Here is an 18,158-nt window from a genome sequence, read left to right as displayed (position 1 = left end):
CCATTTTAGGTTGTGCCGGTGTATCACTGTGCGCCATCAACTATCAGCTGAGAAGTAGGATTTGAAACCCTCCCTCACTCTGAGTGGTTGGCGGCATAACTTCACAGAACTGGTAGTGGTTGGACGTCTGGGGCTTCTTACCCACTCCACCGTAAACCAGGCTTGGTATTTTAGGTTGTCCCCATAAAATGTCATAGTGTGTTAATATGAATATGTGATAAAGTTTCTTAAATTATTTGTGACTGAGGCTCACAAAGTTTGCATTTGTGCTGGAAAAGAAAGGAAAGGACGTGCTGCAAAATGGGGGCCAGGCTTCCACGGAAAGGACGCGCTGCAAAATGGGGGCCAGGCTACCACCATTGACTGCTCACTGTTGTCATTTGTATGCCGAGCTCACACGGTTCCTCCCTCATGTTGTGTCAGGAATGTTCACGTATGCGTGTTTTGTCATGATAACCCGGGTGTGAACGCACTGCCGTGACGCGGCTCAATGTGGAGTGAAGTTGCTCCCCTGCAATGGAAACATAACGGACAGTGGAAACGAACAACATGGTGAGTAGTGAAGAGAATTTTTAAACAAATGATTGATTGATGATATTGTGATTCCAAGCCTTCTCAACAATGTAATGCTAAATAAATATATAATGTGTATAGTGTATAAATGTTTAGATCGTAAAAACAGATCAAATCATATGAGATGTTTTAGGGATCCCTGGAAACCCTTTTGCTAGCGTTTACCTAAAGCTAAATCCTGGTTCTGACATGTACAAGAAAAGGCATTTGATGCAACTATTCCATTCAAATCTGTTGTCGTGCTTTCCTTTCCTTTCTCCATCAATGTCGTCACTGTCCAGACGGATGCAGACGTGTCTTCGCCAAGTGGCGGCTACGATGCAGAGCAGTTTGTGGACCCTCCAGACTACGATCTCATCTGCACCATATGCCAGGGGGTCTTGCGGTGCCCTGTTCGAGCAGCGTGCCACCACATCTTCTGCAAGAAGTGCATTTTACAGTGGCTTAAGAGGTACAAGCAAGCACGGAGTACTGTCAAATGCTTCCAAGCAACTCCTGAGTCACTGTTGTTTATGTCCTTGCTAGACAGGAGACTTGCCCCTGCTGCCGAAAGCCAATTAACGCGTGCATGATCTTTGTCATGTTCAAACTCAGCAAGACGATAGGACGCATGAAGATAAAGGTTGGCCTTATAAACAGATTGTTTGCCATGTGTACTGAAATTCACGCACAAATTACATAGAGAAAGTTGCTCAAATGAGATTTGCGTCTAAATAGGGTTATGTGCTGTATCCTGTAGCCTATGACTATTCAAAGTTAAAGTCCCAATGATCATCGTCACACACACATCTGGGTGTGGTGAAATTTGTCCTCTGCATTTAACCCATCCCCATGTGATTTTGATCCATCCCCTGGGGGAGAGGGGAACAGTGAGCAGCAGCAGTGAGCAGCAGCAGTGCCGCGCTCGGGAATCATTTGGTGATCTAACCCCCCAATTCCAACCCTTAATGCTGAGTGCCAAGCAGGGAGGCAATGGGTCCCATTTTTATAGTCTTTGGTATGATCCGGCCGGGGTTTGAACCCACAACCTTCCAGTCTCAGGGTGGACACTCTACTACTAGGCCACTGAGGTGGTTGATGATGATTATAATGAATGTTACAAAATAACTTTCCGTTTTGCTAGATAAGTTACTTAAGGAGAGAAGAAAATTCTACTTATGTTGACTTGTAATGTCTGTTACAGTGTAAGAATGAGATCCGCGGTTGCGTGGAGACATTCGCCCTCTCGGAGCAGTATTGCCACAGCCTGAGCTGCTTGTTCGAGCTGGTCTCCTGCCCATACCCAGGGTGCCGGGCACAGCTCCTCCGGCGCGACCAAGAGACCCACGCTCGCCACTGCGAGCACTGGCGCCAGCCCTGCCACATGGGCTGCGGCACCGTGCTCTCCCACCGCACGCGGACTCAGCACAACTGCTACATGCAGCTCAAGCTGCACTACCAAGACAAGAGCAGGAACCACGGGGCCATCGCCGTCGCCCTGCAGAGGAAGATGAGGAGGATGCAGAACACCATGACACACATGATGAGGCAAATTGGGCTGATATGTGAGAGTCTGCAGGCGATGGATGAGCTGCACAAGGTGGAGGAGGACTTGGGAGAGGGCAGCTCCAGATCCACGGGGAGCAGATTTACAAGTGACGGCTGACAGTTGAAGGAAGAATGTCTTTATTTCATAGGTGTTGTGTGTTGGAATATGCAGATAGGTTTATCACACATGAAAGTGAGTGAATGTGGGACATTGTTGTGCTCTTTTTCATATTTATTTTGTAAATAAAACTAGGATTACCAAACGTAACGATTGTGGTAGAAACCTTGATTCTTTTTTTTGGGGGGGGGGGCAAAGGAAAAGGAAAATATAGAATGTGTTTTAAATGACTTTTTTGGACACTGAAGTATTTGTTTCAATAAATAAAATATTTTGGTAAGAAATCAAAACATGTCTGGTGTTAAACAAATCATAACATAGTGAGATTCAACTCACAAATTTAAAATGAATTATTATATTTTTATATGATGTATTAATTTGAATGTTTTGTAAGTTGCAAACAATATTCGTCCTCTTCTGCGAATTTCTTAAAGATATTGTAGCAAAAACTAGCCACTACTGGGCAGGATGTTGCAAGAACTTCTGAAATATCGCGATGTTTCACGTGAATAAAAGGCAGCGGGCCCGCGGTCAGGCCTTCTTCCTGTTATAACGATCACGTAAGTACACTACACATTCAAACACCGAATCCTCTGTCTCTCAATCTTATGACTGCGTGCTGGAATATATTTTAAAACTGTATTATTTAGTGAAACCGATGATATTATTGAGCCGTTAAATACATTTTTAGCACCATTGTGCCTTCCTTTTTCACGAATATGGCGGCGAAACTTGCGTGTTTATGCACAGATCCCGAATACGGCTCGTCTTGAATACGTTTCCGATTAGGCTCCAATTAATGTTTGGCATTAAATTCCTCAGCAAATGGCGGACGACGCCGGTGGTAGGGGAGGCTTTCGCGGAGGTTTTGGCCCGGGCGGCCGCGGTAGAGGACGTGGACGCGGCAGAGGCCGTGGAAGAGGCCGCGGTGCCCGCGGAGGCAAGGCAGAGGATAAGGAAGTGAGTGGAGCACACATTCTACTTGGTCAAGTGCACACAAAGACTATTTATTTTTTTAAATTTTCACATGTACCTTGTAGTGGGTGCCAGTTACCAAGCTGGGCCGCCTGGTTAAGGACATGAAGATCAAGTCCCTGGAGGAGATCTATCTTTATTCTCTGCCTATCAAGGTGAGTTCTGTCTGAGTTTAGGTTATGGAATTAATGGCCACTTTAAATTGTAGTATATTGTGTAGTTTTTACACTACAAGTTGCTGTTTGTGCAGGTGCCACTCACCGAAAGTGTTTATATGAAGATTATTCTTTCAAGTGCCATTTGGCCACGTGTCTCTCTTTGATAATGTACCGTATTTGCCGGTGTATTGGTCGACCTTTTTCGATCCAAAATCGACCGAAAAAAATCGACCTCGACTTATACACCGAGTCATAAAATTTAACTTCGTATTCATCGCTTCAAATGTGATGGTAACCAAGGCCGTTTCTCATGCATCTCATTGTGCGTTGCACTTAGAAAATTTGAACCGGGCGGCGTGCGCGAGTGCGCGGCCCGCTGGAAGTCGAATGAGGCGCCGCGACCACCTCCGCGGTGCTTATAAACAGCCAATCCGCTCGGCGGGGGCTATTTTCGGCCACTTGGCTCGTGCGCACGGCCTCCCGGATGTGCCGGGCGGGTGCGCGAGCTCGCCGGCCGCTGGAAGTCCAATGAGGCGCCGCGATCTCCTCCGCGGTGCTTATAAAGTGCCGATCCGCTCGGCTTGGAGCTATTTCCGGCCTCCCGTTGGTGCCGGGCGGCGTGCGCGAGCTCGCCGGCCGCGATCTCCTCCGCGGTGCTTATAAACAACCGCATGCGCACGGCCTCCCGGAATTTGAACACATTTCGTCAATAAATTTCGCATATTGAATTTTGAAGTTTAATATAATGCAACAATTGAGCTCGACTTATACAAAGGATATATCATAAAATCGTAAATTTCCGTCGAATTTTAGGGGGTCGACTTATACACCGAGTCGACCTGTACACCGGCAAATACGGTATTTAACTTTGATAAAAAATGTACAGGAATTGTGTAAAATTGTTCACTTGTTAAATGGTCCTTTGGGTAGCCTCCAATCACGCAGTCTTTTATTAAACTTCACAGGAGTCTGAAATCATTGACTTCTTCTTGGGCTCTGGTCTGAAAGATGAGGTGCTGAAGATCATGCCTGTTCAGAAGCAGACCAGGGCTGGTCAGCGCACCAGGTTCAAGGTGAGGCCCCCAGTCCCTCCTCCTCCCCACAGCATCGCTCCAGATGCGAGCGTACGTTGTCTTCACAGGCCTTTGTTGCCATTGGTGACTACAACGGCCACGTGGGCCTGGGCGTCAAGTGCTCCAAGGAGGTGGCCACCGCCATCCGAGGTGCAATCATCCTGGCCAAGCTGTCCATCGTGCCCGTCAGGAGGGGCTACTGGGGAAACAAGATCGGAAAGCCCCACACAGTGCCCTGCAAGGTGACGGGCCGTTGTGGCTCTGTGCTGGTGCGTCTCATCCCGGCGCCCCGTGGTACTGGCATCGTGTCGGCTCCCGTGCCCAAGAAGCTGCTCATGATGGCTGGAATCGACGACTGCTACACATCTGCCAGGGGCTGCACTGCCACACTGGGCAACTTTGGTAAGTTCAATGGCAGGGATTCCTCTTTGTTTTGTTTTTTTAAATCGCTCGGTGGCTTGACTTTTAAGAATTCCATAAATAAGTAATTGTTGCTCCTACAGCCAAGGCTACCTTTGATGCCATCGCCAAGACTTACAGCTACCTGACTCCTGACCTCTGGAAGGACACCATCTTCACAAAGTCTCCCTACCAGGTCAGAATGCTTTGCTGTAGTTTCATTGCTGACTCTTCAAGCTTTAATTTGTTTTGACTTTTTTTTTCTCCCCTCCTCTTCTCTCTCCTCTAGGAGTTCACAGATCATCTTGCAAAGACCCATACCAGAGTGTCGGTGCAGAGAGGCCAGTCTGTTCAGGCAGCAGCCTCCTAAACTTTTGTATAGTGAAACTGTTGAAATAAAAGTTTGATAAACATTACAGCCCTTGTACCTTGTCTGTTTCCAAAATTAAACTGGCAAAAATTGTCACAAACAAAATGCTCACTAATATGTTTTTGTTTTGATCAGCAAGAACTTAATTTCTCTCTGCAAGGTGACGGGCCGTTGCGGCCCCGTGCTGGCGTGTCTCGGACCATCGGTGCCACACAGTGCCCTGCAAGGTGACGGGCTGTTGTGGCTCCGTGCTGGTGCGTCTCATCCCGGCGCCCCGTGGTACTGGCATAGTGTCGGCTCCCGTGCCCAAGAAGCTGCTCATGATGGCTGGAATCGACGACTGCTACACATCCGCCAGGGGCTGCACTGCCCCACTGGGCAACTTTGCTAAGTTTAATGACAGGGATTCCTCTTTTTTTCTTTTTCTTTTAAATCGCTGGGTACCTTGACTTTTAAGAATTGTGTAAATAATTGTTGCTCTTACAACCAAGGCTACCTTTGATGCCATCTCAAAGACTTACAGTTACCTGACTCCTGACCTATGGAAGGACACCATCTTCGCAAAGTCTCCCTACCAGGTCAGAATGCTTTGCTGTAGTTTCAATGCTGACTCTTCAAGCTTGAATTTGTCTTAACTTTTTTCTTTTTTTTCTCCCCTCCTCCCTCCTCTAGGAGTTCACCGATCATCTGGCAAAGACCCACACCAGAGTGTCGGTGCAGAGAGGCCAGTCTGTTCAGGCTGCAGCCTCCTAAACCTTTGTACAGTGAAACTGACAGGGATTCCTCTTTTTTTTTTTTTTAAAAATCGCTGAGTACCTAGACTTTAAAGAATTCTGTAAATAACTTAATTGTTGCTCTTACAGCCAAGGCTACCTTTGATGCCAACTCAAAGTCTTACAGTTACCTGACTCCTGACCTCTGGAAGGACACCATCTTCGCAAAGTCTCCCTACCAGGTCAGAATGCTTTGCTGTAGTTTCATTGCTGACTCTTCAAGCTTGAATTTGCCTTGACTTTTTTTTTCCTCCCCTCCTCTAGGAGTTCACACCAGAGTGTCGGTGCAGAGAGGCCATTCTGTCCAGGCAGCGGCCTCCTAAACTTTTGTTCAGTGAAACTGTTGAAATAAAAGTCTGATAAACATTGCAGCCCTTGTACCTTGTCTGTCTCCTAAATTAAACTGGCAAAAATGGTCACAAACAAAATTCTCACTCATGTTTTTGTTTTGAGCAGTAAGAACTTAATTTGGATGTGCAATGAAATGTTAGAATAAGTTTGATATATACGTCTGCTATGACAAATCTACTTAACAACTTTACATTGGCATTCAACTTCCATGGTGATCATCTGGAATGTGTTTACATTTTAATTTTAGCAAGTGTACAACATGGGTGGTGCCCCTTTTAAGTCAACTGAGGCTACTAAATAACTGTCCCAGGAAAAACTTGCATGATTATTTACTTAATGGATAAAGAGAGACTGTTGATTTAAACACTTTATTTTACAACTATTACACAGGTTAGATGTTAGGTTAAGCAGTTTGAGTCTGAGCTGCTGCCATCATCCTCTCCTTTTGCTTCATCAGACATTTCCTGCCGCTGGCATATGCTCCGAGGTCCCCATCTGTGTCAAGACAAGAACCCATGAAATTATTCCCAAGGTATAAAAACATAACCGGTTGAGGAAATATGTTGGAGCGTGTAGCAATAAAGTCAGAAACGTACAGCGCAACTGGTAGTTCTTGGTAACCTCATTGAACTGCTTTATCTCCTTGGAGCAGTTCTGCTGGAAGCTGGAGCCCTCTCTCTGATTGCAGGCCCTCATACGCTCCTGGATTATCTTCACAATTTCCTGGTCTACTTTGCTGTGGTGAGAGCCAAAATTGAGCATTACATGCAGAATTTTTCATACTGCTGTTGTATCGAGATCTAAGTTGAAGTTCATGTCCACTCGGACTGAATGCAAGATGTGATCTCACAAGTCTCTCCGCCACTGCATCTCAGCCTCATAGTAGCACAGGTAATCCCCTTCTTGGCACTGGGTCAGGTCAGGAACGCGGCGGAACTTCTGATGGTAGTAGACAGGCTTGTTTTTCGCCTGAATGCTGTCAACGACCTCTAAAAAGGAAAGATGGCAAAGCACGTTTTGGAGTAAAAATGTTTAAAACGTGTGTGTGTGTGTGTGTGTGTGGGGGGGGGGGGGGGGGGGGCATCTGTATCCATATATCATTTTCAGTGACGTAGTAACTACTGTCCACTTGCTTTTTAAAGACACGTGGTTGAACTCAAGGTTGGTGGGATGACGTACAGTATATAACTAAAAAATTATGAGAAAAATGCTTTTAACGTTGCATGTGTAATCCTGGCGAATTTTCGTTAGTTTAAAAATGCAACTTCGTGTGACTGACAACAGCCACAACCACCGTAGTATTTATTCAATTTTGCTCAATTAAAAACTCTTGCTAATACATCTTGCAATACAGCACATAATGTGTTCAATTTATAGTTGGCGTCATTATGCGGCAACTGTAACTGTTTTGTTGTGCTAGCAGGCAGCTAGCTGCATTAGCTTCGTTTACCTCGAAATGTGGTGACAGGCAGGTCCACGGAGTAATAGAAGAGCTTAGTCAAAATCAAGGCCGGGTTCGGCAGAGCCGTCTGTTTGTCCACAACCGGAGTTAGCCGTGGGGGCTCCGGATAGGCGTCCTTATCAAAGTCGGACGGCATTTTACCTTCTTTTGAGTCTATGCAGGAGAAATCCTTCAATTCGACCTCGACAGTTCTCCTCTCAAAGTGGCGCATGCGCGCAAGGGACGACAGCTGGAGGTCAATAGCAACTTTTATTTTATGAAAACATATCGCCTGACAACAGTTTAGTTTTGGTATTTAAAAAAAACATGACGTTGAAAATTCCTGATTTAAAATTCAGACTATTTTCTCCCAAACAAGGTTGAGGAGTAAAGGTCGGAGTTGAAGGCATTGGGCAACCAAAAGATGTCAGCAAAGAATCTTAAAAGTTAAAATATATATATTAAAGGGAAATGTGCTTTCGGGAGTTTGCAAACATATTTTTTAAGGTTGTGTTAAACTTATAATCATATTAATATCTAGTATTGGAGTGCTCGTGTGGATTGGTGAAGAATGTGCAGGCAAACTGCATGAACTTGTTTTCTTCGAAGTGTTGTGGAATAGGCCCAGATAGGGAGTACCGGACGAGAACACCTCAAGGTCGGTGAGAAACGAGAACAACAGCACGTCTATGTGGCCGGGCTTCGCGGGGAAAACCCAACCGCCTGACCTCAGCAACACCTGGACAGGGAGGAGATGACCATCGACCAATCATCTCACAATATTTTGCATGCTTTAATATTCATATTGTGTTTCTTCAAAACTGGGCAACTGTTGTGTCGTCTTTTGGTGGTCACAAAAACGCACAAGCTTTAGTGTGAGGGACCCGGGACCCAGGCCTGTATTAGTGCGCTTTGTCAGGAATAAACAATTGGTAAATTTGGTCTGATTGATCTACTGGTCTTCTCTTTGACAGAACGAACTCGCAAAATTGTAAGGTGCGCCAGTGTGTGGATTAGGACATAGCAATTTATGTGTTAAGTGTTGATCGCAATTTGGAGTCAGATCAATAACTAAAATCCGTAACCTAACAATATATATATATATATATATATATATATATATATATTTGACATAAAGCTGTACGCTAAGAACGAGCGGGACATTGACTCCCTGATCCACACTACCAGGATCTACAGCTCTGACATCGGAATGTCATTCGGACTTGAGAAATGTGGCCGCATGGTGACTAAAACAGGAAAGGTAATCCACACAGAGGGGGTCTCACTCCCAGAAGGAACAATAGCAGACATTGAGGACAGCTACAAATACCTTGGAATTCCACAGGCAAATGGCAACCTTGACGAGGAAACAAGGAAAGCAGCCACAGCCAAATACCTCCATCGAGTAAGGCAAGTCCTAAGAAGTCAGCTCAATGGCAAGAACAAGTCCCTAGCCATTAACAGCTACGCCCTACCAGTAATCAGATACCCTGCAGGAATCATACGGTGGCCAAAGGAAGATATACAGACCACAGATATCAAGACACGGAAGCTCCTAACCATGCATGGAGGGTTCCATCCCAAGTCCAGCACCCTGAGACTGTACACTAGCCGTAAAGAAGGAGGCCGAGGACTAGCGAGCGTGAGAGCCACTATCCAAGATGAAACATCCAAGATCCATAAGTACATCAGGGATAAGGCCCCAACGGATCACGTGCTCAGTGAATGTCTCAGACAATGGGCATCAAAGGAAGATGAGGTGCTGGAGGGACCATCATGGGAGGACAAGCCCCTACATGGGATGTACCACCGAAACATAGCTGAAGTAGCTGATATCCAGAAATCCTACCAATGGCTAGAAAGAGCTGGTCTGAAGGACAGCACAGAGGCACTGATCCTGGCTGCACAAGAACAGGCCTTGAGCACCAGAGCAATAGAGGCCCAAATCTACCACACCAGACAAGACCCCAGGTGTAGATTGTGCAAAGAAGGTCCTGAGACAATCCAGCACATAACTGCAGGGTGTAAGATGCTGGCAGGTAAAGCATACATGGAGCGCCATAACCAAGTAGCTGGAATAGTGTACAGGAACATCTGTGCAGAGTATGGACTGGAAGTCCCAAGATCCAAGTGGGAAACACCTCCAAAGGTGGTAGAGAATGACCAAGCCAAGATCCTCTGGGACTTCCAGATTCAGACAGACAGAATGGTAATGGCGAACCAACCGGACATTGTGGTGGTGGACAAAGAGCAGAGGAAAGCCGTTGTGGTTGACATAGCCATCCCAAATGATGGTAACATTAGGAAAAAGGAACATGAGAAACTTGAGAAATATCAAGGGCTCAGAGAAGAGCTGGAGAAGACCTGGAGAGTTAAGACTTCAGTGGTACCTGTGGTCATTGGAGCACTAGGGGCAGTAACCCCCAAACTGGAGGAGTGGCTCAAACAGATCCCAGGAAAAACATCTGACATCTCAGTCCAGAAAAGTGCAGTACTAGGAACAGCAAAGATACTGCGTAGAACCCTCAAGCTCCCAGGCCTCTGGTAGAGGACCCGAGCTTGAAGGGAAAAAGATACTACCCACGGGGGGTGAGGAAAAAGATATATATATATATATATATATATATATATATATATATATATATATATATATATATATATATATATATATATATATATATATATATATATATATATATATATACGAATTAAATGTTTTGAACACTTTTTTTTTTGAACCAACAGAGTCAGTTATTACATTTGAAACATCTTGCTTTGGACATGTAAGACAAGCATAATGTCTGTTCGGCAGTTTTTTTTTTTGGGATATCACTCCAGCCTCAGCATAGGACTTTTCCAATGAATATCTGGGGGTGGGTTCTCTCCCAATCACTCCCTCGTAAATGCTGATAATGAAAATCATCGATTTAAAAAATCTGATTCAATACATTAATAGTAAGTAAGTGCAGCCAAATGACCATCCTCAAGAATCATCACTGAAAAATGGCTACTCATTCACATCAGAGCAGCCAATGAGCATTTTTATCCACCGCTGGTAGGGCTCCATGGGGGATGGTTGGTGATAAAAGTGGACTCTTAACACGGTGCGAATGGCCTAACGGCTATGTCATGAGAGGCACAAAGAAATCATCCATGTTGGGCATGACAAACAACTTCTGTTGACGACAGCATGTGTTTTGTTTGCTGTTCAAGAAAACACGACTTGTCAGGAAGTGACACTGACCTGGAACTCTGCTCTGAGCTTTCTCTCAATCCACTCTGTGACTTGAGAGAAGTTGACCTCTCTCTCCCCAAGCATGGGATGCACACAAAGGTCCAACTTGGGAGGTGCCCGGAAACTGTACCTGAAAGAAAAAAAAAATCAAAATGTTTTGCTTGTACCACTTGTATCCTCAGACATAAGAGAAGAAAGACAGCAAATACCAGATCCTGTCAGAAGGGGGAGGCGGGATGTTAATAGCCAGAGTTCCGGAGAGTTCCAGAACTTCTACGGTGAGCATCAGAGGCATGTTGGTCACCTCGTCTATTTTCTTCCTGATGTACTCATTTTCTCTGGCCTTCTGGAAATATTTGGACTTTGCTAGCTTGTCCATAAAATTCAGAATCTTCCTACTGGTGCTGCCTGCTGAGTTTCTGTTTCAGTGTGTGGGTGGTACACATTCTTAGGGTCCAAAATGTTTCACCTCTTCAACGACAATCACCGCAGAGTGTTAACTGACATGTCAGCTGAAGCAGCAGCCGCTGCCGTCTCTGACCCACACGCCTGCGGCTCAGCGGGTAGGACATCGTCTTCATCAACACCGGATGACTCTTCATCGCTGTCCGCTAGTTTAGACAACCTGCGTTTGGAAAATATTACGATCTCTACAAGGCACTACTATTATTCATCATTCTTTAAACCTGTGAAGTCTACATGAACATGTATTTTATAAATGGGCAAGTGTACTCAGCCATTGATTTACCGTTCTGGCTGAGCCTCATCTTGATCCTCTTTCCCCAGTCTGCTCAGGTTGATCTTGGTTTGCAGGGTCATTCGAAAGCAGCCGCTGTACATGATCCGCAGGTCCAGCCACAGACCTAAAACAAACGTTGATGTGCTCATTGTGAACCTGCGTTGCTGCGCCTGCCTTTACGCCGCGTTTCCGCACCTCTGCTGTCCAGTGTGGGTTTGGAGATGCTGAGAATTTGAGGCAAGCAGGTGCCCATGTCCAGGTCCACCAGGGTCATCTTGCTCATGAAGTACTTTAACTTGAGTGAGACAAACTTCATCTTTTAGGAGAACTTTGTCCAAACACAATCGACGCATTAGGATCGCAACTTTTTTACTAGTTTGAAACAAGTTTCGGAAGGATGGGAAAATGCCGCCAACATCGCGGCCCTGTTAGGACGAATTACTATCGGTACCAAAGTCTGTAATTTGTCTTACCCGCTTACCTTGAACTTTGACAGTTTCTGCTGGATCTTGCAGGCAACTACGTTGGTCCAGTATTGATCATGTAGAAAGATCCAGAAGATCCTGCCCGCCATTGAATTCATCCAGGCAGTTTGGCCCCCCGCTGGGTCTCGCTCTGCTTCACAATCTGCACTTGACCCGGCTCGAGCTCCTTCGGTGCCATCGGACGGCGTCTGTTCAAAATGTCCACAATGCGAAAGAGGAGTTGTACTTCTGACGATCATGTACGCTTGTGAATTTGGAGTCTCACTTGATTGAGAGCACCTTTTACATTTTAGGTAAGCGCTAAGTCAACTTTGGGCGTGCTGCTCATTGACCTTTTTCTGAGCAGCGGGCTTTCCCGAATCGCCGCCACTCACGTCGGAGTCTTGAACGCGGCTGCAACCGTCCGAGTCAACCGGCTGCGTCATGTAGGCTGTGTAGTCCAGCAATTTTCTGGCCCATATCGGCTCTGGGAGGTTAGGATGCTCCTCTCTGCTGCCTTCACCAGCATCTCCACCCACAGGTGTCAGGAGTGAGAGAAAGGACGAGACTGAAAGTGTCTCCACTGTCACTAATGTCTGTTAGAGATTTGCTCACTCCAACTTATCTTACAAGAACCACACGGGAGACAAGTAAGTCCTTTTAGACACCTGCAGGTGGAGAGTCCATTCGTCGCTGTGCGTGCAGCGATGTTCGAATGGAGGTCTGAATTCTCCTTCCTGCAAGAGGATATTTATTAAGAGAAACAGAGTGGGGGTATGAGTGGGCTGAATAGAAAGCCCTTGTCCTCTAGTCTAAACATCTCAGGGGATGTTTTACGACAGGGGTCACCAACACGGTGCCCGCGGGCACCAGGTCGCCCGTGAGGACCGCATGAGTCGCCCGCAGAACTGTTCTAAAATTAGCTCAAAATAGCGGCACTTGTCAGTGAGCTGCATCTATTCATTTTACAGTCAAACCTCGGCTTTCGAACGTCCCGGTTCTCGAAATAATTGGAATTCGAACCAAAAAAATTCGAGATATTTTTGCTTCGGTTGTCAAACAAAATTCGGAGGTCGAACCTCGCGAGATGAGCCGGGAAGACCCGAGAAAACCCGACCGCGCGGCCTGGATGCCGACTGAGTCCGTTGTTATTGTATTCTCGTTACTTTGAGGATTGTATTAACCCCTAATCATGCCTCCAAAGAAAGCAAGTGGAAGCAGTAAAGCCATCCTAAAACAAAAAGACGCTCTTAAAGCAATGCTACAGTGGGCGCCCGGCGTGCGGCGGTTGCGCGATCGGACCAAATTAAGAGCCCTGCGCAATGAGTTCCACTTAAATTTTGGAAAGTACATCAGGACTTTAAAAATATCTAGTAAATTTTAGCGACGGCTCTGTCACAATAATGCGACCAACGCGGTGCAGTTGCGCGGTCGGCGACGCGCTACGGTTGCGCGTTCGGCGGTGCGCTGCGGTTGCGCGATCGGACCAAATTAAGCTCCCTGCGCCCCGAGGTCCACTTAAAAGTTTTAAAGTACATCAGAACTTTAGAAATATTTTCTAAATTATAGCGACCTCTCTGTGACAATAATGCGACCAGGGCGGGGCAGTTGCGCGGTCGGCGACGCGCTACTGTTGCGCTTCGGCGGTGCGCTGCAGTTGCGCGATTGGACAAAATTAAGCTCCCTGCACACTTAGGTCCACTTAAATTTGGGGAAGTACATTAGGACTTTAAAAATATTTTCTAAATTTCAGCGACGGCTCTGTCACAATAATGCGACCTGCGCGGTGGGCGACGCGCGACGGTTGCGCGTTCGGCGGTGCGCTGCAGTTTCGCGATCCGACAAATATGCGCAAATGAAAAACTGCTTAAAAAAGGCGGGTTTTTTTTTGTCTTGAAACGGATTTAAAAAAAAAAAACATTATTTGTAATGGGAAAACCAGATTCGGAATTCGACCAATTCGCTTCTCGAACCGCCTTCTGGAACGGATTGTGGTCAAAAACCAAGGTTTGACTGTATTTTTGCTATTCTTGTTAAAATCACACTTACATGTGAACTGGAAATGACAATAATAACACATAGTAAAAGCCAAATTAAGCAAATTGGCTATTTCAGAATTGTGTGTCAAACTGGTAGCCCTTTGCCTTAATCAGTACCCAGGAAGTAGCTCTCGGATTAAGAAAGGTTGGTGACCCATGTTTTACGACCTTGTGATAAGGAGGACAAGGTAAGGTATTTATTACCTGTTGCATTCCAACATAATCCTATGATAAAGATAACCTGGAAAACCCTAACAATGTCTGTTTTTCTTTGTCTCAAAGACGGAACAAATAAATTTCTTCTCAAGGCACTGCTGTATCTTTAAAGTGCAATGTGCCTCATGAAGTGTCTGCTTACCTGTGATCTCAGCGATTGTGGCGCCAAGGGTGGAAGCAGACCGGAGGTTCTCAAACCATTCCTCCTTCTCTCGTCCCGTGCGGGCAAACATGTAGAGGGTAACGGGAGGTGCGTTATGCTCAGGGATGGCAGCATTTCTTTTTGACCCCTCTCCCTCCTGCCCTTCCTCCACATTCTCCTCCCCAACTTCCCCCTCAGCCAGAGTGACAGATGGGGTATTTCTTCTTCCAGAGCCTCTTCCGAGCCAAACCGGGAGGTGCGAGAGTTACCTATTGTTGGCAATCAACAGAAGGGACTTTGTACTGCTGACGCGAAGGCCCGCTATGGCATCGGTGCAGCGAGATGGACCAACCCGGGAGTTTGCGAGCTGGTAGGTACGCGAAGGCCAGCAGGTGCTCTCTTGGGTCGGCCCATCGGACGGTCTCAGGTAGGACAGCTGCAGCCGACTGCCTGCCAGGCTCGCAAAGACGGGATGTGTGGCAGAGCGGTGGAAGGTCTCGATGTTGTAGCTCGCTGTTTGAGTCAGCCAGCCATGAAATACATTCAGATACAAAAAAAGTAAAAACCCGGTTGTTCTTTTCACTGTTAATAATATTGATTTTTACCTCAAAGGTTTCTGCTGCCGTGGGCTGGCCATCCAGTGGTTGTCTATTCGTGGGTTTGGTGTAGCACGATTTTCTTGTGGAGCCGGAGCATCGGGCAGCGAGTACAAAGGCGAGCGCCAAGCCCACAATGAATCCGCAGCCGACCCCCACTGACACACCGGTCACGTAAGAGGCTAAAGGCACGGTGGACAACACATAAAGCACCAGGCCTGCCAAGAAGATCCAGTAATTCTGAAAGGATGTGTCCGGCAAACCATACATTCCGCGCCGTTGTGCAGCACTCGATTTGTTTGGCAGGAGCGCGGCCTTTTTCATATCAGCGCAGGTAGGAATGCCGTCTCTATTCGAGACACAATGGAGCTCCACCGACATCTTCTCACGTGAGCACCGCATCCGTCGCCTTCGGATGTCCTCTGGGATGTCAGGTCTGCATCTTCTCGTCCCGCTGTGCCGGCCACGCCCAAACTCCAGCTCTCCTCACTACGCGTGGTTTGATTGACCTTGCTCTGAAACTCTTGCAGGGCCTTAGAGTGCTCTCTACATCGGTTCTCTGTCATGGGGTCTGTGGGATGGGGTGTTTGTTGGTCATTTTGCTCATTTGAGATTCCACCTGCGGGCTGGGTGTCTGCTGTCTCGGTCTTTGTGTTCATCAATGGATGCAACTCAAGCCTTGAGTCTGGCTCAGAGATGTTGGCATCCCCCGCAACCTTGCGGGAGACCTGAGGTTTTCCTCTCAGGTCTATTGAGGATAATTTGAACAAGCTTGCAGCCGGAAAAATGCCCGAGGAGGATGATGTGGACAAATCATCAGAAGAGGCCGGACAGGATGTTGGATGAGGCAGATGGTAGCTTAATGGGCTCTGGTCAGGCTCCATCTCCAAAGGCTTGTCTTTGGAGAAGGCCACTGTGGGACCCTCCTTGTTGTAGCTCATGTTTAAGAAGAGCTTACGCCCTTCCATACTGCTTAGAAAAAGTTAGTCCAAGAAGAATGGCAAAGATGAAATCAATTCCCGGCCCACTGGAGCAAGCATCACCCTGAAAAACGCGACCAAAAAACCTATTAGGTGACACTTGCGGGATTAAAGCATTAACAGTTCAAAACGCAGACATCCAACGTCAGAACAAAGAAATTAAATCCCATCACTCATTTTAAAACACTTGCAATAGCACAGACACTGTTCAAATAGTCAAAACAGAATTATCAAGGTGGGAACGTTGCACAGACCTCTCCTGCGCTGCATCCTCCATCCACAATGATAACAAAATGTAAAATGCGCCAATAGATTTCATTTAGATATTTAAAAAAAATAGATTTTTATGTTTTGTACCTTTGTACCCTTGCCATTTGCTTTGGGGAACATAATTCTGAATTCCCCGTCCTGGAAAATGTGTAACTACCTTTGACAGTCAAGTGGGGAAGATCTTGACGGCGTGTCACGGAGCAGGGACGAGAGACAGATGCATAAACTCAGCCGAATGTGTCCCAACTGCCCCGGAATCTTGCGAAGAAACTCTTGCTTCTTTTCGGCGTCACACCAAAGCGTTACAGTGTCGTCTCTTTGTGTCCTTTCAGCGGGCGTCAAACCTAAGCATCATAATGTGATTATTGGTCTCCAGAGATCACAAACATAGGTTTGAAACTCGGGTCATAGTTTCAATGTCGGAGTTAAAACTCGGCTTGCAGTTTCCGAATGCCATACGTAATGGGTGTTGTAAAAATTTGCTTTAACGATTGAAGTGGAAGAAAAAAAAAAGCTCACAGCACCCGGTATTCCCAGGCGGTCTATCATCTAAGTACTAACCAGGCCCGACCCTGCTTAGCTTCCGAGATCGGGCGTTCTCAGGGTAGTATGGCCGTTAGCCATTGTTGGTCTTGAAAAATTGCAATTTATATATACAATCCTCCCTGAAAACCAAGACCATGGAAACATGGCTTTAATGAAAAGTTATTGACAGCTTTTTATGTGGTAGCACGAATTTGCCATTGCAACCTGCATTTTGCTGTATCAAAGTAAATGTGAAAAGTGGCATAATCAACAATATTAAAACAATAAAAGGCTTGCAATATTTCAGTTGATTTGTAATGAATCCAGAATGCATGACATTTGTATTTTTTAATTGCATTACAGAAAATGAAGACCTCCATCACAATATTCTAATTTTCTGAGACAGTCCTGTAAAGTGGAGATCAGAGAAGCAGTGGTAGTGGTGGTGGTGGAAGAAATAGAAATATCCAAATGAATGAACAAGAGACAAGAAAAATCCATCCATCTTCCATCCATCTTCTTCCGCTTATCTGGGCTCGGGTCGCGGGGGCAGCAGCTTTAGGAGGGACTCCCAGACTTCCCTCTCCCCAGCCACTTCATCCAGCTCATCCCGGTGGATCCCAAGGCGTTCCCAGGCCATCTGAGAGTCATAGTCTCTCCAGCGCGTCCTGGGTCGTCCCCGGGGTCTCCTACCGGTGGGACATGCCCGGAATACCTCCCCAGGGAGGCGTCCAGGAGGCATCCTGATAAGATGCCCGAGCCACCTCATCTGGGTCCTCTCAACGTGGAGGAGTAGCGACTCTACTCCGAGTCTCTCCCGGATGACCGAGCTTCTCACCCTATCTCTAAGGGAGAACCCGGACATCCTGCGGAGAAAACTCATTTCAGGCCCTTGTATCCGGGGTCTCGTTCTTTCGGTCACGACCCATAGCTCGTGACCGTAGGTGAGGGTAAAAGCGTAAATCGACCGGTAAATTGAGAGTTTTGCCTTTGGGCTCAGCTCTCTCTTCACCACAACGGACCGGTACAGGGTCCGCATTACTGCCGACGCTGCACCGATCCGCCTGTCGATCTCGCGCTCCATCCTCCCCTCACTCGTGAACAAGACTCCAAGATACTTGAACTCCTCCACTTGGGGCAGGATTTCATACCCGATCCGGAGAGGGCATTCCACCCTTTTCCGATCGAGGACCA

The 18,158-nt window shown here is 46.6% G+C and overlaps 3 protein-coding genes and 2 pseudogenes across 5 annotated transcripts; 2 read left to right on the top strand and 3 right to left on the bottom strand.

Annotated features, from left to right (window-relative positions):
- Nucleotides 1-26: 26 nt before the first annotated feature.
- Nucleotides 27-2,402, top strand: rnf151 (ring finger protein 151). The gene is made up of 4 exons (XM_088358209.1): nucleotides 27-552; nucleotides 855-1,024; nucleotides 1,099-1,195; nucleotides 1,757-2,402. The coding sequence occupies exons 1-4, from the start codon at nucleotides 550-552 to the stop codon at nucleotides 2,216-2,218; spliced, it is 732 nt and encodes a 243-aa protein (XP_088214335.1). The 5' UTR covers nucleotides 27-549; the 3' UTR covers nucleotides 2,219-2,402.
- A 280-nt stretch (nucleotides 2,403-2,682) lies between these two features.
- Nucleotides 2,683-6,337, top strand: LOC148383686 (small ribosomal subunit protein uS5-like). Of its 2 annotated transcripts, XR_015853444.1 has the most exons (8): nucleotides 2,683-2,778; nucleotides 3,041-3,178; nucleotides 3,259-3,348; nucleotides 4,317-4,424; nucleotides 4,493-4,826; nucleotides 4,928-5,019; nucleotides 5,866-6,148; nucleotides 6,231-6,337. XR_015853444.1 is itself a non-coding variant. In XM_088358255.1 (7 exons), exons 2-7 carry the CDS (start codon nucleotides 3,044-3,046, stop codon nucleotides 5,191-5,193), a joined length of 840 nt encoding a protein of 279 aa, XP_088214381.1. In that variant the 5' UTR covers nucleotides 2,684-2,778; nucleotides 3,041-3,043; the 3' UTR covers nucleotides 5,194-5,239. The 2 variants fall into 2 exon arrangements, 1 of the variants encoding a protein (XP_088214381.1); XM_088358255.1 differs by lacking the exons at nucleotides 5,866-6,148; nucleotides 6,231-6,337 and adding an exon at nucleotides 5,113-5,239 and having other exon boundaries at nucleotides 2,684-2,778.
- Nucleotides 6,338-6,671: 334 nt separating this feature from the next.
- On the bottom strand, nucleotides 6,672-8,007 carry LOC148383685 (NADH dehydrogenase [ubiquinone] 1 beta subcomplex subunit 10-like). The gene is made up of 4 exons (XM_088358257.1): nucleotides 7,768-8,007; nucleotides 7,168-7,306; nucleotides 6,914-7,053; nucleotides 6,672-6,812 (listed from the first exon to the last, which is right to left on the bottom strand). Exons 1-4 carry the CDS (start codon nucleotides 7,988-7,990, stop codon nucleotides 6,721-6,723), a joined length of 594 nt encoding a protein of 197 aa, XP_088214383.1. The 5' UTR covers nucleotides 7,991-8,007; the 3' UTR covers nucleotides 6,672-6,720.
- Nucleotides 8,008-10,880: 2,873 nt separating this feature from the next.
- LOC148383684 (testis-expressed protein 2-like) lies at nucleotides 10,881-16,166 on the bottom strand (annotated as a pseudogene). Its single transcript, XR_015853433.1, has 12 exons — nucleotides 15,809-16,166; nucleotides 15,579-15,760; nucleotides 15,199-15,429; nucleotides 14,594-14,862; nucleotides 12,592-12,610; nucleotides 12,214-12,496; nucleotides 11,928-12,027; nucleotides 11,742-11,856; nucleotides 11,499-11,618; nucleotides 11,203-11,412; nucleotides 11,003-11,123; nucleotides 10,881-10,934 (listed from the first exon to the last, which is right to left on the bottom strand). The product of XR_015853433.1 is annotated as a testis-expressed protein 2-like (transcript).
- A 785-nt stretch (nucleotides 16,167-16,951) lies between these two features.
- Nucleotides 16,952-17,060, bottom strand: LOC148383683 (5S ribosomal RNA; annotated as a pseudogene).
- Between the last annotated feature and the right edge of the window lie 1,098 nt (nucleotides 17,061-18,158).

The sequence above is a fragment of the Syngnathus floridae genome, chromosome 17 (genome assembly GCF_059516105.1).
Source record: "Syngnathus floridae isolate MCC-2025c chromosome 17, RoL_Sflo_1.0, whole genome shotgun sequence".
In the NCBI taxonomy this organism is placed as follows: domain Eukaryota; kingdom Metazoa; phylum Chordata; class Actinopteri; order Syngnathiformes; family Syngnathidae; genus Syngnathus; species Syngnathus floridae.
The sequence above is the reverse complement of the archived record's forward strand: the minus strand, read 5'-3'. Positions and strand labels throughout refer to the sequence as shown.